This window comes from Suricata suricatta, chromosome 7 (assembly GCF_006229205.1).
Source record: "Suricata suricatta isolate VVHF042 chromosome 7, meerkat_22Aug2017_6uvM2_HiC, whole genome shotgun sequence".
In the NCBI taxonomy this organism is placed as follows: domain Eukaryota; kingdom Metazoa; phylum Chordata; class Mammalia; order Carnivora; family Herpestidae; genus Suricata; species Suricata suricatta.
In genome coordinates this window covers 18,489,588-18,506,341 of record NC_043706.1, presented here as the reverse complement: position 1 = coordinate 18,506,341, position 16,754 = coordinate 18,489,588, and the positions used below count along the sequence as shown (strand labels likewise).

The window sequence follows — 16,754 nt, the reverse complement described above, 5'->3', positions numbered from 1 at the left end:
CAGTACCCTGAGGAAAAACTGGAAAGCAAAAATGATCTAGTGAAAAATGGTCTTAGTGTAATTGCTTCTAGTCTTCAGCTCAGTATCCTAAAACTAGGTTAAAATGTCAGTATCAGTGAAATATTATTACTATTAAGTCAGAACCTACTTTCTCAAAAGTTAAAAATTCTAAAGTAAGATTTTGAATTCCATGCTTAATCCTAAAATGTTAGCAGGAAAAGAAAACAAAGAAGAGAGAAAAAGAAAAAAAAGGAAAGAAGGAGGGGAGGAAGAAAGGAAGGGAAAAAAGAGAGAAAAGAAAGAAAGAAAGAAAGAAAGAAAGAAAGAAAGAAAGAAAGAAAGAAAGAAAGAAAGGAAGAAAGAAAAAGGAAGGAAGGAAGAAGGAAGGAAGGAAGGGGGGAGGGGAGGGGAAGGGAGGGGAGAAAAGGGAAGGGAAAGGAAGGAAGGCAGGAAGGCAGAAAGTAGGAAGGCAGGAAGGAAGGGAAAAGGATGAAAAGAAGAAGGAAATCTACATTACACATGCACATTTTTTAGTGCCTCACAGTGGCTTGAGTTGAACTGGACATTTGAACTTGGTATTTAAATAAAATGCTTTCTATCTTTGTATCTAGTGAAATTATAATAATTTCTTCTACATTTCTTAATGTATTAATTCTTGATGATCTTCAACCATCAGAAAAGATTTAGACATTTGGTTCCCTTTCTATATCTGAGATTCCCAAACTACACAGATAATATTCTAATGTTGAAATAATTTGTTTTCACAGAACAAAGGCATCCCAGACCCTCCTGTTGGAGGGCATGACCATCTGATTCAATATGAAGAAGACACATTGAGCTGAAGTCATTCTCCTATAGACACACACAGTAAGTCTCAACCACAGTGGCCATCAGTGTCCTCAATAGAACTGCCTCAGCAATTTGGAAAGATGCTGCCTGGCATTGGCTGGCTTTTTATGGCACTGTCTGCCTTTTTTCACACTGTCAGTGCCTGAGTCTCATTCTCTGTACCCCCCCTTTCCATCCTCCCCTTATCACACCAAGTATATTGACAATAACATTGTTATCCACCTAAAATTTTAAAAAATTAAAATCTTAAACTTATTAAACTCCAACACAAAATGCTTAACCTCAGCTTAAAGTTGTGCATTTTGAGGACAATCAGCTCTATTCATTATCCTGCAAAACCAGATGATGATGTCAGGCACCCATCTTCTCTGGCTACAAGTAGAGCAAATCCAAGTTCTCAAATGTAAGAAACAATACACTTTCATCAACTTTCTTGATAGTGTTGGGATTGACTACCTAGGTTCAGTAGATACAATAGTGTTCCCATCTGGGGTTTTGCTTTTCATGGTTTCAGTTACCCATGGTCACCTGCATGGTAGAAAACAAATGATTTTTCTGACGTATCACCAGATCAGCAGTGGCCTAATGCTATAGCACAGTACCTGTCATTCACCTCACTGCATCTCATCACATAAACATTTTATGATCTCACATCCTGACCAGAAGAAGGGTGAGTACAGTCCAATAAAATATTATGAAAGAGAAAAATATACCCACATAACTTTAAGTACAGTTCTTTGTTATAACTGTCCTACTTTTTTTATTAGTTATTGTTGTAAATCTTTTCTGTGCCTCATTTATAACTTAAACTTCATCATAGCTATGTATATATAGGAAAAAACATAGTATAATATACATAGGGTTCAGTACTACCCTCAATTTCAGACATCTGCTTAGGCTCTTGGAACATATCCCCTGCACATAAGGATGACTATAGTATCTCTTATCTAATGTATTTTCACAAATATTTGTTTAAAGCCAAGTGACATCATATATATATTCTATAATTAAAATTTCAACATAATCATCCCAGTTATACATAACTCTATAAAGTGACATCTGTTTGTCTCAAGATGGTTGGTAATTTAGTAATCTCAGCTGATGATAATGGTTTACTCACAGACAAACAGGTCAGGTATGGCTATGGAAGCCCAGGGATTGTACTGAATCCACCTCTTAGAGAAAGAAGAAAGCAGGCATTCTAGAAATTGAGTCCTACAATCAGTGGAGTTTTACTCAGCTCAGCAAAGCATGATCTCCAAGGGATTTGGGCAACTTCAGGCACGAGAACCATTTATCAGCAGAAGTTGAGTATGAAGCTCTGTGTTGCCCGGCTGGTAGGCAGAACAAGACAAGAAGGCAGATGCCATTAGGAGATCAAATACTGCAGACTTTAGATCCACCCATTATGGCAGAGATCCAGCACCCTTCCCAGGAAACACTGCTGTTTCCCTGACCTATGCTCTCAACCCAACGCTGCCCTTACTCTACACACTCCATGGTGGGACTCAACCACATAGAAGTTTCAGGTAGAGTCTTTGTGTTTACGCCTCTCTAATGGATACATTCTTCTTCCTTACTTTCCTTCCATCTTTCTCCTTAGCTTCACGAGCATTTTCCCAAAGATCTCCTAAACATTTCTACTTGGATACAACACAGGGATCTCAAACTCAGTAGGTCCAAAATCAAGCTCATGGCTTTTCCCCCCTCTAATCTTATCCTTCTTCCTTTATTTCATGCTATCTGCTGGTTAATATTCATGTCTACACATGCCAAAATATTAGGAATCATTCTTAATTATTCCTCACCATCAATATCTAATCAATCAACATGGACATTGTTTTCTTTGTCCTATAGTTATTCTCATACCTTTTTAATACTTGAAAAGTCTATAATCTCTTCTCCAACTTACTATTGCTGCCTTAATTCAGACCCTCTTCTGTGGCTGGCACTGATCTAAATTTTTATTAACTGATCTAATTTTAGACATGCCTCTTCAGATAAGCCCTCCTAAAAATTACCAGAGAGAACTTCCGAAAATAGAAATTGAAATACACCATTTCTCTTAAGATCCTTCCGTTGCTGCCCACTTAACACCAACTTCTCATCAGCCTCACTAGACATAAAAAGACACTGGAGAAAATAGTGAGGGAAAGTTATTACTATCCTAGAATGGATACATGTACAAATGATGGAAAAGAGGAAAAGTAAGGAAAGAATAAAAACTTTGCCAGACATACAGTGACTAAGAGAGTTTACTACTTATAGACCCAAACTCTAAATGAATTACAAAAGATTCTTTTCAACAAGAGGAAAAATGGAACCAGAGTGAAGACAGCTATATAAAAAGATTATGAAGCAAAAATATTAACCAAACATGTCAGTAAATTAATTTTCTCTTGAGATTAAAAAAATAAATAAAAAACTAAGCTTTCTGTTTAATGAAAGAATGAACTGAAAGCATAGCCAAGAATAGCGTGAGAGTACATGGAGGTGTTTAGTGGTTTGGCAAAACATACTAAAAGTCCTTGTCATGTTCAGGAAGAAAAGGGAAAAACTAGATGAAGTTAGATTTTGTAAAATAATTTTAAGACAACCCTGGGTGGCTCAGTCAGATAAACATCCAACTCTTGATTTTCGGCTCTGGCCAACATCTCACACTTCATGAGTTCGAGCCTAATTCCTAGACACCTGTTAGGAAGGTAAATTGATACAACTATTTCGATGGCAATGTGTCACTATGGCACAAATCTTAAGTGTGTGCCCTGTGATTCAGTGGTTCCTCTCCTGGGTAGATATACACCAGTGAAATTCACACCCATGTGCTTAAGAAAAACATCTCCAAGAATAAACACTGCAATCTTCTTTACCACTGAGCCGAACTTGAAGCACCACATACCATAAAAATAATCAAATTTTGTTACAACCTTGCACGGTGCTATATATGCTATTATACAGCAATAAAATTAATAAGCCAAAAATACATATAAGTGTGTATGAGCTATGTAAATCTCAAGGATAAAACTGAGAGAAAAATCAAGTTGCAGAAATAGATATAAAGCATGATTACTTGCATAACCTTTAAAAACATAGAAAAGACACTATACATTGCTGATAATTATATACATCTGTAGAAAATGTATTGAAACATACATGAAAACTGTCAATAGGAATTCTGAGAGGGTTGGGAACATAAGCAGCAAGCAGTTCACAGGTGACTTTAATCACATGTAAAATGTTACTTTAAAAAAAAAAACTGTTTAATTATTTTGAGAGGGAGAGAGAGAATGCACTCTCATGCATGCCCGTGCAAGTGACACAGCTGTTTACTATTACTGGCCTATGTTATGTTATTTGCTGTATGGTATGTTTAAAACATTTGCTAATTTCCACACTAAAAAAATAAAGCACATACTATAGTGCTTGGCACATAAAAAACATAGATCACAGGGCACCTGGGTAGCTTAGTCGGTTAGGCTTCTGACTTCGGCTCAGGTCACAACCTCGTGGTCCGTGAGTTCGAGCCCCATGTCGGGCTTCGTGGTGACGGCTCAGAGCCTGGAGACTGCTTTGGATTCTGTGTCTTCCTCTGTCTCTGCCCCTTCCCCAGTCACACTCTTTCACTCTCAAAAATAAATAAGCATTAAAAAAAAGTTTTAAAAACATGTATCACACGTAATTATTATTACTGGTAAGTCTTCTAATATTAGTATTATGCTGGTAATACTATAAGTTCTACTGTTACTAGAGCTGTTACCAGTCCATCCCATACTCTTGCTTCAAATACTGTTGCTCCTGGTAGAGGATCCAACCTGTTAAAGAATCTTGTAAATCTTTTGGTGAAGGAAATAATTCTTTTGCAAAAAAATACTAGTAATCTCTAATATATCCCTTCTATAAATGAAACCTCTGTACATTAAATAGTTCAAAGAATGTTATTTGCTTCTTTAGTGCTTAAGTCAGGCTTTGAAAACAGATTTATAACGTAAATTATATTATTTGCAAACTTCCTTCTGAGAGTATTTTTCTCTTTCGCTACCACTCTTGTGAGCAAGCAAGAAAGTTCCAGAACTTTATTTTAGAGCTACAAGTTCACAGGACAAAGACCTGTGTTTCCAAGGAGTAATTTTAGATTCTGTTATAATTAGTGAAGAATTATGAGGTATGAAAACTAATGTTCTTGTCAATGATTATGTTCTATTTAAGCCGCATGACATAGAAAGAAATACAATAATTAAAACTTCTTTCTCAGTTTTCTGCAATGTAACACAACTTGAAACATTAGTAATAGAATGCTGAAGACAATCAACTAACCCTGAGCAGAGCGTAGGGAAGATTTAGCCTGACCATCCAGCGATGCACAAATGGTTTCTTGTGTTTGTTTCTCTGAAGGGCCAGCCATATTCTCCATGCCTGATTCTTCTGTTTGTGCTCCAGCCATTAAAGCAACTGGAAATTCAGGAGGAAGCAGAGTCTGTCTTTCCTGGGTTGTTTGATCATCCAAACTCAGAGGAAGTTTCATAACCTATTAAGAGATAAATTTCTTATCTAACTGTTGAAAATATTACACACGCAGTAAATTTTACCCTAGAACAATGATACAAATGATACGATTTGCAAACTCTAAAATGTCAATGCTGAGTCAATTTTCCAAACCTTATACTTGCTTTTGTTTGGCAGCTTTACAAAGAATGCATTTTATTGTGTTAATGATTTACATAATTGCTTCAGATATTGCCATTGCTCTATATAGTTCTTAGATTTTCCTTTGTTTTACCTTATTATTTTCTTTAACTTCTTCTTGCAAATAACATTGTCTAATATTCACACTGGGATCAAGTTAGCAAATATTCATTCAGTATTTGTTATCTCTAAGAAATAATATTTTTAGTTCAGAAATAAAAGACAAAATTGAAGAATCTAGGGGTGAATGTATGGGTGTTCACTGTGCATTTTTTTAACTTCTCTCTATGTTTACAGTTTTAATGGTAAAGTGCTTGAGAGGAAATCCGTGACATTGGAAGTGAAATATTTAGGAAAGTGAGGAGCTTTTTCTGGGAAAAAATTAAAGGCTATGTTGCTTGCATAATTTCTCCTCTTGTATTCTTTTGTACACCCTAGGGGCTGAATCAGACCTGCTCTCCAGTCTCCATGCTCGGCTGTGAGTTTGAGATCCATCCCTAAAATCAACATGGTAGAACATGTGGGGTCACAGCTAAGCTATATACCCTGGTTCGGCCACAGTCTCTGTGAATGTGGCACTTTCCTTCCACTCACAGACACGGGAGGGAAATGATCATAATTTATCTGACTTATTTCCTTTCATTTCTCCTAAAGCTGCATTACAGAAATGACTTTTCTGTTCTAGTTTCCCATTTACCTATCGTTTCTCTTCTATAATCTAAGCTATTTCTTTTCTTCTGAGAATCTCCAAAAAGGAGTACTCAAAAATTACATTTACCTGTTCAAAAATTGCATTTGAGAAGACTCACTTTGGAAAAAATCCTAATATTTAAGAATTTCAGATAAGAGGAAAACTAGATTTCAAGATAAAAATATTTCATTTTTATCCTCATGAAAAAAAAGCAAATACATTCCTACTTATTCTGCCTCACAATCAGAAAATCCTATTGTGAATAATGGTACTATTCTCATTAAAAAGACTCATGGTCCCCCATGAAATATAAAGAGAGAAAACATTTGTTACCAAATAAGAAAGTCAGTGGACAATTACAACCATTCTGTAATGAATAATGGCCAGTGGGCTCAACAGATAAATCATAATACTACTTTTCACTATTTTTAAAGGGACTCAGAAAAGAAAGAAGAAAATTTTATTAATGTGTTCAAACCAACTAGATTTTAGTGAAATCAAGCTTTCTACTGCTGTTTTGCAAATAACTACTTTTCTTCACCTCGTAAATTTTAAACATCACTTCTTGATTTACCTTAAATATAAAATACTTATGTCTTTATAATAAATACTGGCACTTCCCAAATGACATTTTATGACATAAAATCAGTGCTGACTTTCCTTGTCATAATTTACACAATGCTGATTTTTAGGTAACAATTAGTAAAAACTTACAGATGCCTTTCACATTCACTAGAAAGCCTATATCAAAATTTATTTTCTTTTATAACTATATTTTAATGTTTATTTCATCTTGATCTTCTAATGCAATACCCAAGTCATCCACTTATGAAATATTTTGTTTTGGGGTATCTATAGTTTTCTTTAAAATTTGGGTGATTTTTTTAAATAACTCCTTTGATTTCATTTCTAATGGTCTTTCTTTTCAAATGTATTTATATCAGTGTTTCTAAACTGCAGAAGCTTTTAAAAACTTCTGAATAAGATGCCCCACCTCAAAACAATTGAATCAAAATCTCTGAGAACAAGACCTGGGCATACTATTTTTATTTATTTTTTATCTTTTTAAAATGTTTGTTCATTTTTGAGAGACAGAGAGACAGAGCATGAGTAGGGAAAGGGCAGAGAGAGAGGGACAAACAGAATCCAAAGCAGGTTCCAGGCTCCGAGCTGTCAGCATAGAGTCCAACATGGGGCTCGAACCCACGAACCATGAAATCATGACCCGAGCTGAATTTGGACACTCACTTGACTGAATCACCCCAACACCCCTACTTTTAAATGTTCCTACATGATTCCAATATACAGTCAGAATTATCCCAGAATGGCAACTATTTTCAGAATGAGTAGAAAGGTACATATTTATATTTATGTTTGTTTTCTTAACAGCAGCCTCTAACATCTCAAAAAATATTTCAGCCAAACATTACAATCGTGTTAGCTAAGAGGAAAAAAATGTCAGTTGATTCAACTTAAATAAAGAGGACACAGGAAGTCCATCACACAAGAAGGATATACAGCTGCTGATTTTTAAGCCAAAACTACCTGTGTTCCCTGGAAATGTCCATATTTAATAGTTCCATCATGTAGTTGGATAGATAAGAGTGATACATACATATGTATGTATTGTACAGTGATATATATGTACAATATACATACATACATACATACATTAGGTTAGATTGATAGCTACCTACTAGTTAGCTAGATGAGCAGACAGACAGAAGACAGACTGGGAAATGTCAAATATGTACGTAAGGAAAAAAATCATTGCATTTTATGATACAGGCACTGTGGAAAACCATCATAATCAGAAATAATAAATTTGGACATAGAGGATAGAAATAAACTAAAATTCTGTTGGAATGCTTTACACTAAAGTTACGCTGTTATTTTTTTGGATCCTCCGTGGTATTGGCCTAGAATGAATCTATGCAATGACACTTCTGCTAAAAGACTTGGTTGGAAAATAAATTTCCAAATATGTACAAATAAATGGGGTTCACCCAAGGGTTGTTTGTAATTCTTGAGGTAAAAAGGACAGCATGCTTTGAAGTGATATGTTTGGCAAAGGGAGTTCTGTGACGGCCATTTTCATCCTGTGGAAATGTGGGTCATTAATTATCTTCTGTATGAACACATGCTTGTCTCATCAAATAAATGGCAAGCATCAGGAAGGCACAGACTAGATCTCATTTCTTTTGCATCCCTAGAACAAGGGTCCCAACACAAAATAGTAGCTCAATTAGTACATCGGTTAAGGAAACACTATCAGCCAGTACCAAGTGGATGAGACAGACCAGTTCCAGCAGCAGCATGACATAAAATTTGAATTAAATTATCTTTAAATTTCCTGCTAATACTACAACTTTATTCCTTATTTGTAGACATAAATTTCATCAGCATTAAGAAAGCATTAATATGTAAATGCTTTCACAGATTTATGACACATATTGAAATTTTAAATAAGCTAAAGGCTAGAAATAAGTGGTTTTAGAAAAAAATTAATGTTTATTTATTTTTGAGAGAGAGAGCAAGGGAGGTATAGAGAAAGAGAAAGATATAGAATCTCAAGCAGGCTCCAGGCTCAGCACAGAGCCCGATGCAGAGCTCGAACTCAGGGACTGTGAGATCATGACCTGAGCTGAAGTTGGATGCTTAACCAACTGAGCCATCCAGGTGCCCCAGTTTTAGAAAATTTTTAAGTTAGTTTTCCACTTACAAAATCATAGGACAGAGGTATGTGGGTGGCTCAGTCGGCTGAGTGTCCGACTATGGCTCAGGTCATGATCTTGCAGTGTGTAAGTTCAAGTCCCACATCAGGCTCCCTGCTGTCAGCCGGCTTCAGATCCTCTGTCCCTCTCTCTCTGTCCTCCCCTACTTGTGCCCACTCAAAAATAAATAAAACATTAAAAAAAATCATATTACACACCTCAAAGTAGAGATTGCACAGCCAGTGGTCTAAGTCCAGACACATCAAATCTTCCATTTTCCTGAAGCTGTCGAATTTCTGGTCATAATGTCCTCGGAGAAGAGGACACTTGAATTTCCCTTCCATGACATTGAAGTTGTTATCACACAAAGGGAAGGCTGCCCAGCCCACAACACATTCAAAACAAGCATATTTTCCACGAAGGAGACAGAGTTCAAACAAGAAAGCCATGCCAGGTTTCACATCTTTCTTAGTAGGGAGTGCCTAGAGAGAGATACCAAGACAAAGGAAGATCGAGATGCTTCTATGCAGAAACATGCTACATTCAATGATACCAATATGTAATTTAGAATTAAGGACAGAGTTGGATTTTACTTCTATTGGTTGCTCTTAAAAATGCACTATTGTCAATAATGCTGCAATAAACATAGGGGTGCATATATCCTTCCAAATTAGTGCTTTTGTTTCTTTGACTAAATACCCAATAGTGGAATTATTAGATTCCATGGTAGTTCTACTTTTCTGAGGAAACTCCATTCTGTTTTCCACAGCAGCAGCATTTATTGTAAGCAAGACGTGGAAGCAACCTAAGAGCGATTGGCAAGACAAACGTTTAAGGAAGGTTTGGGGTGTGTGTGTGTGTGTGTGTGTGTGTGTGTGTGTGTGTGTGTGATGGAATATGATGCAGGCATAAAAAAGGATGAGATCATGCCATTTCCAACAACATGAATGGACCTAGAGAGTAAGTTAGATAGACAAAGACAAATACTATATGAGTTCCCATGTACATAGATTCTGAAACAAATAGAAATCAGAATCAAACCAGTAAACACAGAACAAACTGATGGTTGCCAGAGGTGAGGAGGCTGGTGGGAATGAACAAAATGGGTGGACAGTGGGAGATACAGACTTCCAGTTATGGGTTGCATGAGTCACAAGAATAAAAGACACATCATAAGGAATGTAGTCAGTGACACTGCAACAGGGTCTTATGGAGACAGATGGTAGCTACATGTGTGGTGAACATCATGTTTAAACTTGTCAGGTCACACATGTGCATGTGTTTATGCACATGAAATGAATGAAACATTGTGTGTCAATTACACTCAGATAAAAAAAAGTTACGGAAAAGTTCACCATTGAATGCATTTACATATATAACCTCCCCAGCCTAAATTAATTGAGCAACATGCCACTATGAAAATGTGACCCAAGCAAGAAAATTAACGTGCCCCTTCAAGAGTCTACACTTCATGAGCTTTAGGAATCAAACTTGGAATAAGTTACTGAACATGGTATACTGCACTTTCAATTCCTTCTGCTTAAGCCGCTACTTCTATTGTATAACTATATCTATCAGCTATCACCATCATTGTTTTATTTGCCTGTCACTCATCTTATAATATTCATGTACCCCAAAGAAGCACTTTACACAGAAGAGATGCTTTTTTAAAAAATGGTTGAACTGGGGCATCTGAGTGGCTTAGTTGTTTTAGCGTCCAACTCCTGATTTAGGCTCAGGTCATGATTTCATGGTTTGTGGAATCAAGCCCCCTGTTGGGATTGGCACTGATAGTGAGGATTCTGGTTGGGATTCTCTCTCTCTGTTTCTCTCTGCCCCTTCCTCGTTCTCCTCTCTTAAAATAAATAAACAAACAAATATTTTTAAAATTTAAATAAATAAATAAGTAATGGTTGAGCTGTCACACTCCAGAGAAACTAAGTCTAGGCATAATGATAACTTAAATTACTATTACAAGGTCCACCTCTTCAAGGAGGTTTATTTCTGTTTATTTCCATTGACACTACACTGCACATCACTGTATAAGCAATTTGTCCACGCTAAATAAATAATGTTAGGCATAAAGTGGATGAAATAATCAGATTGACCAAATCATTGTTCAGGTCCCCAGATGTAGAGATGGAGCCTGCCCTTTGGCCTTTTAAAAAAGAATTTCAGAAAAGTGAATAATCTTTTTTTAAATAGAACATAGGCTTGGGTTTCTTTTTTAAATTCTATGTGAATAATTATAAATGGACAAACATAGGGACTTGCCTAAGACTATTTTATAGCAATATATTTAGCCAAAAGTGTGTAGGCATATTTTATATGATTTATGTAAGATATTCCAAGACTTAGTTTATGTTTAAAATGAAACAGAAGCATCTGTTGAAAAATACCATAACCCTGTGGCAGCTGCTATTAAACCATTAACAAGATCAGGTTTCATTTAAACCAGATTTACCATTTTCTACAACAGCCCATGGGAAAGCTAAAAACATTAGACACAAATTACTGACAAAAGAGATTCTTAATCAAGCCATACTTTTCATTTGGCTAGTTGGCTGTGAGTAACCTTTGTGATAAGAGACTGAGAGCTAACTGAGAAGGAAGAGGAGGAAAACTGGAGTCAGAAACCTCTTTTAAATCATCATTCAAAACTAAAGCTGAATTGATGCCATTATAATAATTTCTTCTAGTCTTATTCCTGCCTTTGAAAGTGTTCTACTACTAACCTGATCTTACTCAGGTCTACATTCAAAAGAGATAAGGTAAGAATTGGACCAGTACTGACCCAGTTCTATCAGTAAGTTTCTGTGGTCTTATGCTAGTCATTTTTTTTTTCTTTAAATCAAATTTCCATGCATTGAAGTTTCCTCCTCAGTAAAAATCAAGCATATAAGCATCTTCCTCACTAAATTGATACAACTATGAGGTTGGACAATAAACACAAAAAAGGTCATAAAAACATGAAATTCACATAATTAGTATTATTATTATTATTTTAAGGCTTTATTTCAATTATTTCTAAGATGAATCAGATTACAGTTTACTTAATAAAGAAGAAAATAACCTATCAAAGTTTAAGCTTCATCTATAACCTTGTAAAACACCAGTAGCATTTTGTATATGAGGAACAACAGTTCAAGGTTGCCAAATAGAAGCTAATCATGCCGGGCAGTGTGTGCCCACAAGGAGCCAGTCCTCATGCAAGAAAGGAAATTCCACTGTGGCCTATTTTACAAGATAGAGGAGTCATATGCAACTACCTTGCCAGGCCTAAAAAAACAAATATATGAAGAAATATCTAGTCACTGATATTGATTGAAAAGGAGGATAAGAGTTGTATGTTATCAAATAAAGGATTTTACTCTATCTGACAACTGTTGTCTCATCTTATTTATTCTGATAGGGCCTTCCCCTCACCCGGTATCATAGGAGAGATCTGTTGCTCTGTAATGTGTAGCTTGGGACCCATTCTTTTCCTTCAGCAAGGAAGGATCATTGAGTTTCATTGTATCTCTCAGAGGATCCTTTCCATAAACCTGCATATTTCCACAGCTGTCTTATGGTGTGATATTTCCATGAGTATTTTACAAGAATTACAAGAGCTTTGTAATTGAATACTATATAATGAGGGTAATAGATGTATGGGCCTCTGCCGTCCTCCAGCCCATCTCATCAGTCCCAATGGCTGGAGGCCATAATGTCCTTGGAATAATACCTTTATTTTCTGAGTACCAAAAGGAGCATACTTTTTGAAGGAAAACACTAGACTTAAAGCTCACAGTATAGCATAAGGGTGGTGCATTTCGCCTTCCATGTGATAGATGGTACATGTGAAAGAAGAGTAGAGGACATGCAAAATCCAAGAAACAAACAAGAATTTTGAAGGCTGAAGCCGTGTGGAAAATTGGAAGAGAAAGTAAACTCCTTTCCACTTGGACACCAGATATCTTTAAATTGAAGCAGCTCAGAGAGGCTTAGGTTAAGTCTTACAAAATGATGAAAATACATATTGATGAGGTATTTTTCAGTTTTCTGGAGTTTCTGAAATTCTGAAAAGGATTATTATTTTTATGATAAAAAAATTAACAAAGTGTTTTCACAAACAGAAGACCTTCAAAGTGCGGCTTCTGCTTATGCGGAGGATGTTCATAAATGACCGCAATTCTCACTATAACACAGAAAAAAACACCAGTTAAATTACAAAATTAGACATATTATTGAACCCACTGGGGGCCTAGGACACAAAGAATTTTAGGGAAAACTAAATCTCAGACATGAGTAAGCTCTTCATATATGACCTTGGACTAGAGGCGGCTATTAATCTTAGAGAGTAGATGAAGAAGCAGACCTGTCATTGGTTAGGAGACTATGCAGGTAAACGGAGAAACTAGCCAGATGTTTAGCAATCTGGGCCTAATGTGGAATATCAAATACATCAGGGCCCCAGACACAGAACGAGTGCTCGCCATCTACCAATTCTCAACCTTAACGCTTGTATCCAGTGCTCAGCAGCACGTGAGTAATTGGGACTAGGTGGGAGCCAAAGGGAGATCTCCAGTGGCCCAGACATCTTCAGGCAAGGCAAGGGAGCAGGGCAGAAGCCTACATCCAAGCACATGGTGCTTGGATACCAAACCTGACTAGAAGGAGGGATCTTTTACATCTCAAAACTTTTGAAAGCCAAGGATGAATTAAAACTAAAGCTACAACTGAACCCCAACCTAATTTAATTCTAACCAGAGAGATCATCCATTCACCTTAGCTGCCTGACAGAGATAGCTTTTTAGTGGGAGATAAATATTTTCTACATCCATCTCTATACCTCATTTATACATTGTGTCTGGCACAAGATGCAGCCAGAGAAATATGAACATGTTTGACATGTTTTAGACAAAAGATAACAGCCAATGGAGACTGATCCACAGCTGACCTGGCTGATAGAATGAACAAAGACATTAAAGCAATCATAATTAGGATAAAGAAATAGAGGAAAAGATAGAAGGAATCAGTGAAAGGGAAGAAATTCCAAGAGGAAACTTTTTAAGAGTTCTCTAAAATAATAATTAATGATAATATTTTTTAAATAATTATTATCTTTAAAAATAGAAAGTATTTTGAAATGAAAAATTTATTGAGTGTACTTCACTGTAGAAATGGACACAGCAGGCAAAGGATTGATGGATTCTAAGAGAGATAAAAAAAATATCCGAACTGAAGTACACAGATAAAATGAATGAAAAAAGAAAAAATAGATCAGAGCATGTAAGACCTGTGGTATAATAATAAACACATGTAATTGGAGTCCTGAAAGAAAAAGAGAAAAACAAAGGTGCGGAAAAATTTTGGAAAAAATAGGGGCTGAGAATTTTCCAAAATTGATGAAAGACATCAACCCACAAAACCAAGAATCTCAGAAAACCTCAAGAGGACAAAATTTAAAAAAGGAAATAATACCTAAGCTTAACATAGTAAAACTGATGAAAATCTGCGATAAGTCTTAAAAATATAGGGCCATCATTGATATATAACCAAAAAGTTCATTATTGGCTTTAAAAGGTCATACTTGGTCAAGTATCCATATTCCCTTATTGGGGCATTTTGGATATCATATGGTAAATTCTACTTTCATTTTTTTGTTGCTGTTCTGTGGTCTGGTCACGTCAAGTTACTTTGGCCTCTGGCACAGAACAAAAACTTTGCAGAAACTTCTGTTAAGTAGAAGTTCCACATTTTGCCTCTTGGGTAGACTGATTCTTGCCTAAATGACATCTTATTATCAACTTCCATTTACCATATAACTTGTAATTCCTTAGCATCACATTAAAAGCCCTAATGCAGCCTCACCACAACCTAACTTTCTAGTATTATTTCACAATACATATATTATTTTAATTAAATATAAATAATATAATTAAAATATCAAATACATACAAATAAAGGACAGTCAAAATTATTTTCTCAAATGTCTGCCCATCACAAACACAAACCCACAGAGTCTGTTATTTTCTCACAAGAGCCTTTGTCAGTCAATCCTTTTTCCTCTTCCAAATTTCACTCATTATAACCAAATTATCTTGAACAATACCTTTGAGGTGGTAATTTCTAATCTACAGGTTCTTAAACAGAGGTATAGGCAGAGATACTGATGGGGCCCAGACATGGACTAGGAGACTTACACATTTTTCAAAAAAAAATTACTAAGATGTTCCCAGAATTTTAACATTCCTAAATGTAAAGTAAATAATAACAGTAATAAGAAAAGCATGGTGTATATACACAATGGCTTCAGAAAAGGGCATTTTTAGAAATTTTGTTGAGGAATACAGATTACTTAATAAAAGTACTGCTGGTATATACAACACAAAAATTGAGAAACAGGGTTATATGCAATCCCTTGCTCTATTGGAAATCTGTTCTATATTATCCAAGACAGTTGTTCATTCTGTCTGAACTCTACACTGACTTACGGGAAGGTTTGCCAATTCATAAGGTAAATTAATGCATGTGGGAACAGTAAATGTTAGGAAGCTCCAATCACTCCTAAGAAGCCATATCGTCATTAATGCTGTTTGTCAAATATTTCTGATATTTGCTGTTATTCAAACACTTCTAAACATACGGTAGTATTGCACTTCCAAGCTCTTTTGTGGGCGGGTGGGCCCTTTAACTAGTTCTGACCAATGACTGAGTGAACATAACAAGTATTACTTGTCGGCCAGACCATTTATTGTTGGTTCTAGACCCTCCAGAGTTCTCTTGATCTGTTCTTGCCACAGTGACAAATGACATTCCAGATGGTGATCTTTTAATCAGCCTTTGATTCAGGATGAGAATTGGTAAAACAGAATGTCCAGCTTTCCCGAAGTAGACATGTAGCCAAGGTAAAAAAAAAAAAAAAGGCTTCTACTGTATTAAGTCACTGAGATATTTTGAGGGGTTTTTGCTTCCATAGAATAACCAAGCTACTGTACACTGATTCACTGGCCTGTTTTGTATTTACTCAAGTTCAGTCTTAACTGTTCTATAAAGACGATTATTAAGACCAAAGAGCTTTGAGCCACCAGTCTAAGTCACCAGAGATACATTCAAGGATGTAGTGGTGTTTGTCAGGTTTCTGACAAAGCCAATAGTATAGGAACATGCAAATCCTCATAAAATGTGTACCTCTATAGACAAGCAGAATACTCAATAATGCTTAAGTTGTTCAAGGCAGGTCTGCAATGGAGCTATCTGTACATTTCGTTAATTCCAGTTCTTCTAAATGCATCCTAAATGGTTCTCTTGACTTTAAATATGGATTACTTCAGTCCTAATTGTTCAATCCCATCCTACTTAAGTGCTTCCCTACTTTAAAAGAGAAGCTACATAACCTAGTGATTAAAATCATGGGCTCTGGCATCAAGCAAACATGAGATAAAGTCCCAACTGACCACCTAGGTAGGTAACCTACCATCTCTGGCTCTTGATTTTGCCATTTATTAAATGCTGATGGTAGTAGCATTTAGTAGTGGAAGAGGAGGGAGAACAGTGGTGACGAGGGGGCAGGTCCACAGACTGGGAAATGAACAAAGCAGTGTCTTCCAGGACTAATATTCTCAGGAATAAGGAGAGGCCAGGAAGTAAACAAATACACTTAATTTGCAGTAGAAATAGCAACTTGTTCTTTCCAAGGCAGACAGCTCTGGACAGATGATGGGAACTGATGCCACAGCACAGAGTAACCTAGGTGATCCAGGGAGAGTTTTATAGTACCATTATTTTCCTTTCCAGTCCTTTAGCCAAGATAAATAAATAGGCAAATTAGCTCT

The 16,754-nt window shown here is 36.1% G+C and overlaps 1 protein-coding gene across 1 annotated transcript in view; it reads right to left on the bottom strand.

Annotated features, from left to right (window-relative positions):
• The window catches only part of OFCC1 (orofacial cleft 1 candidate 1), a 284,782-nt gene that overhangs the window by 170,840 nt on the left and 97,188 nt on the right, over positions 1-16,754 (bottom strand). Inside the window, 2 exon segments of the mRNA XM_029943141.1 lie at positions 5,164-5,374; positions 9,156-9,419. Of these exon segments, the coding sequence (XP_029799001.1) occupies positions 5,164-5,374; positions 9,156-9,419 (475 nt within the window).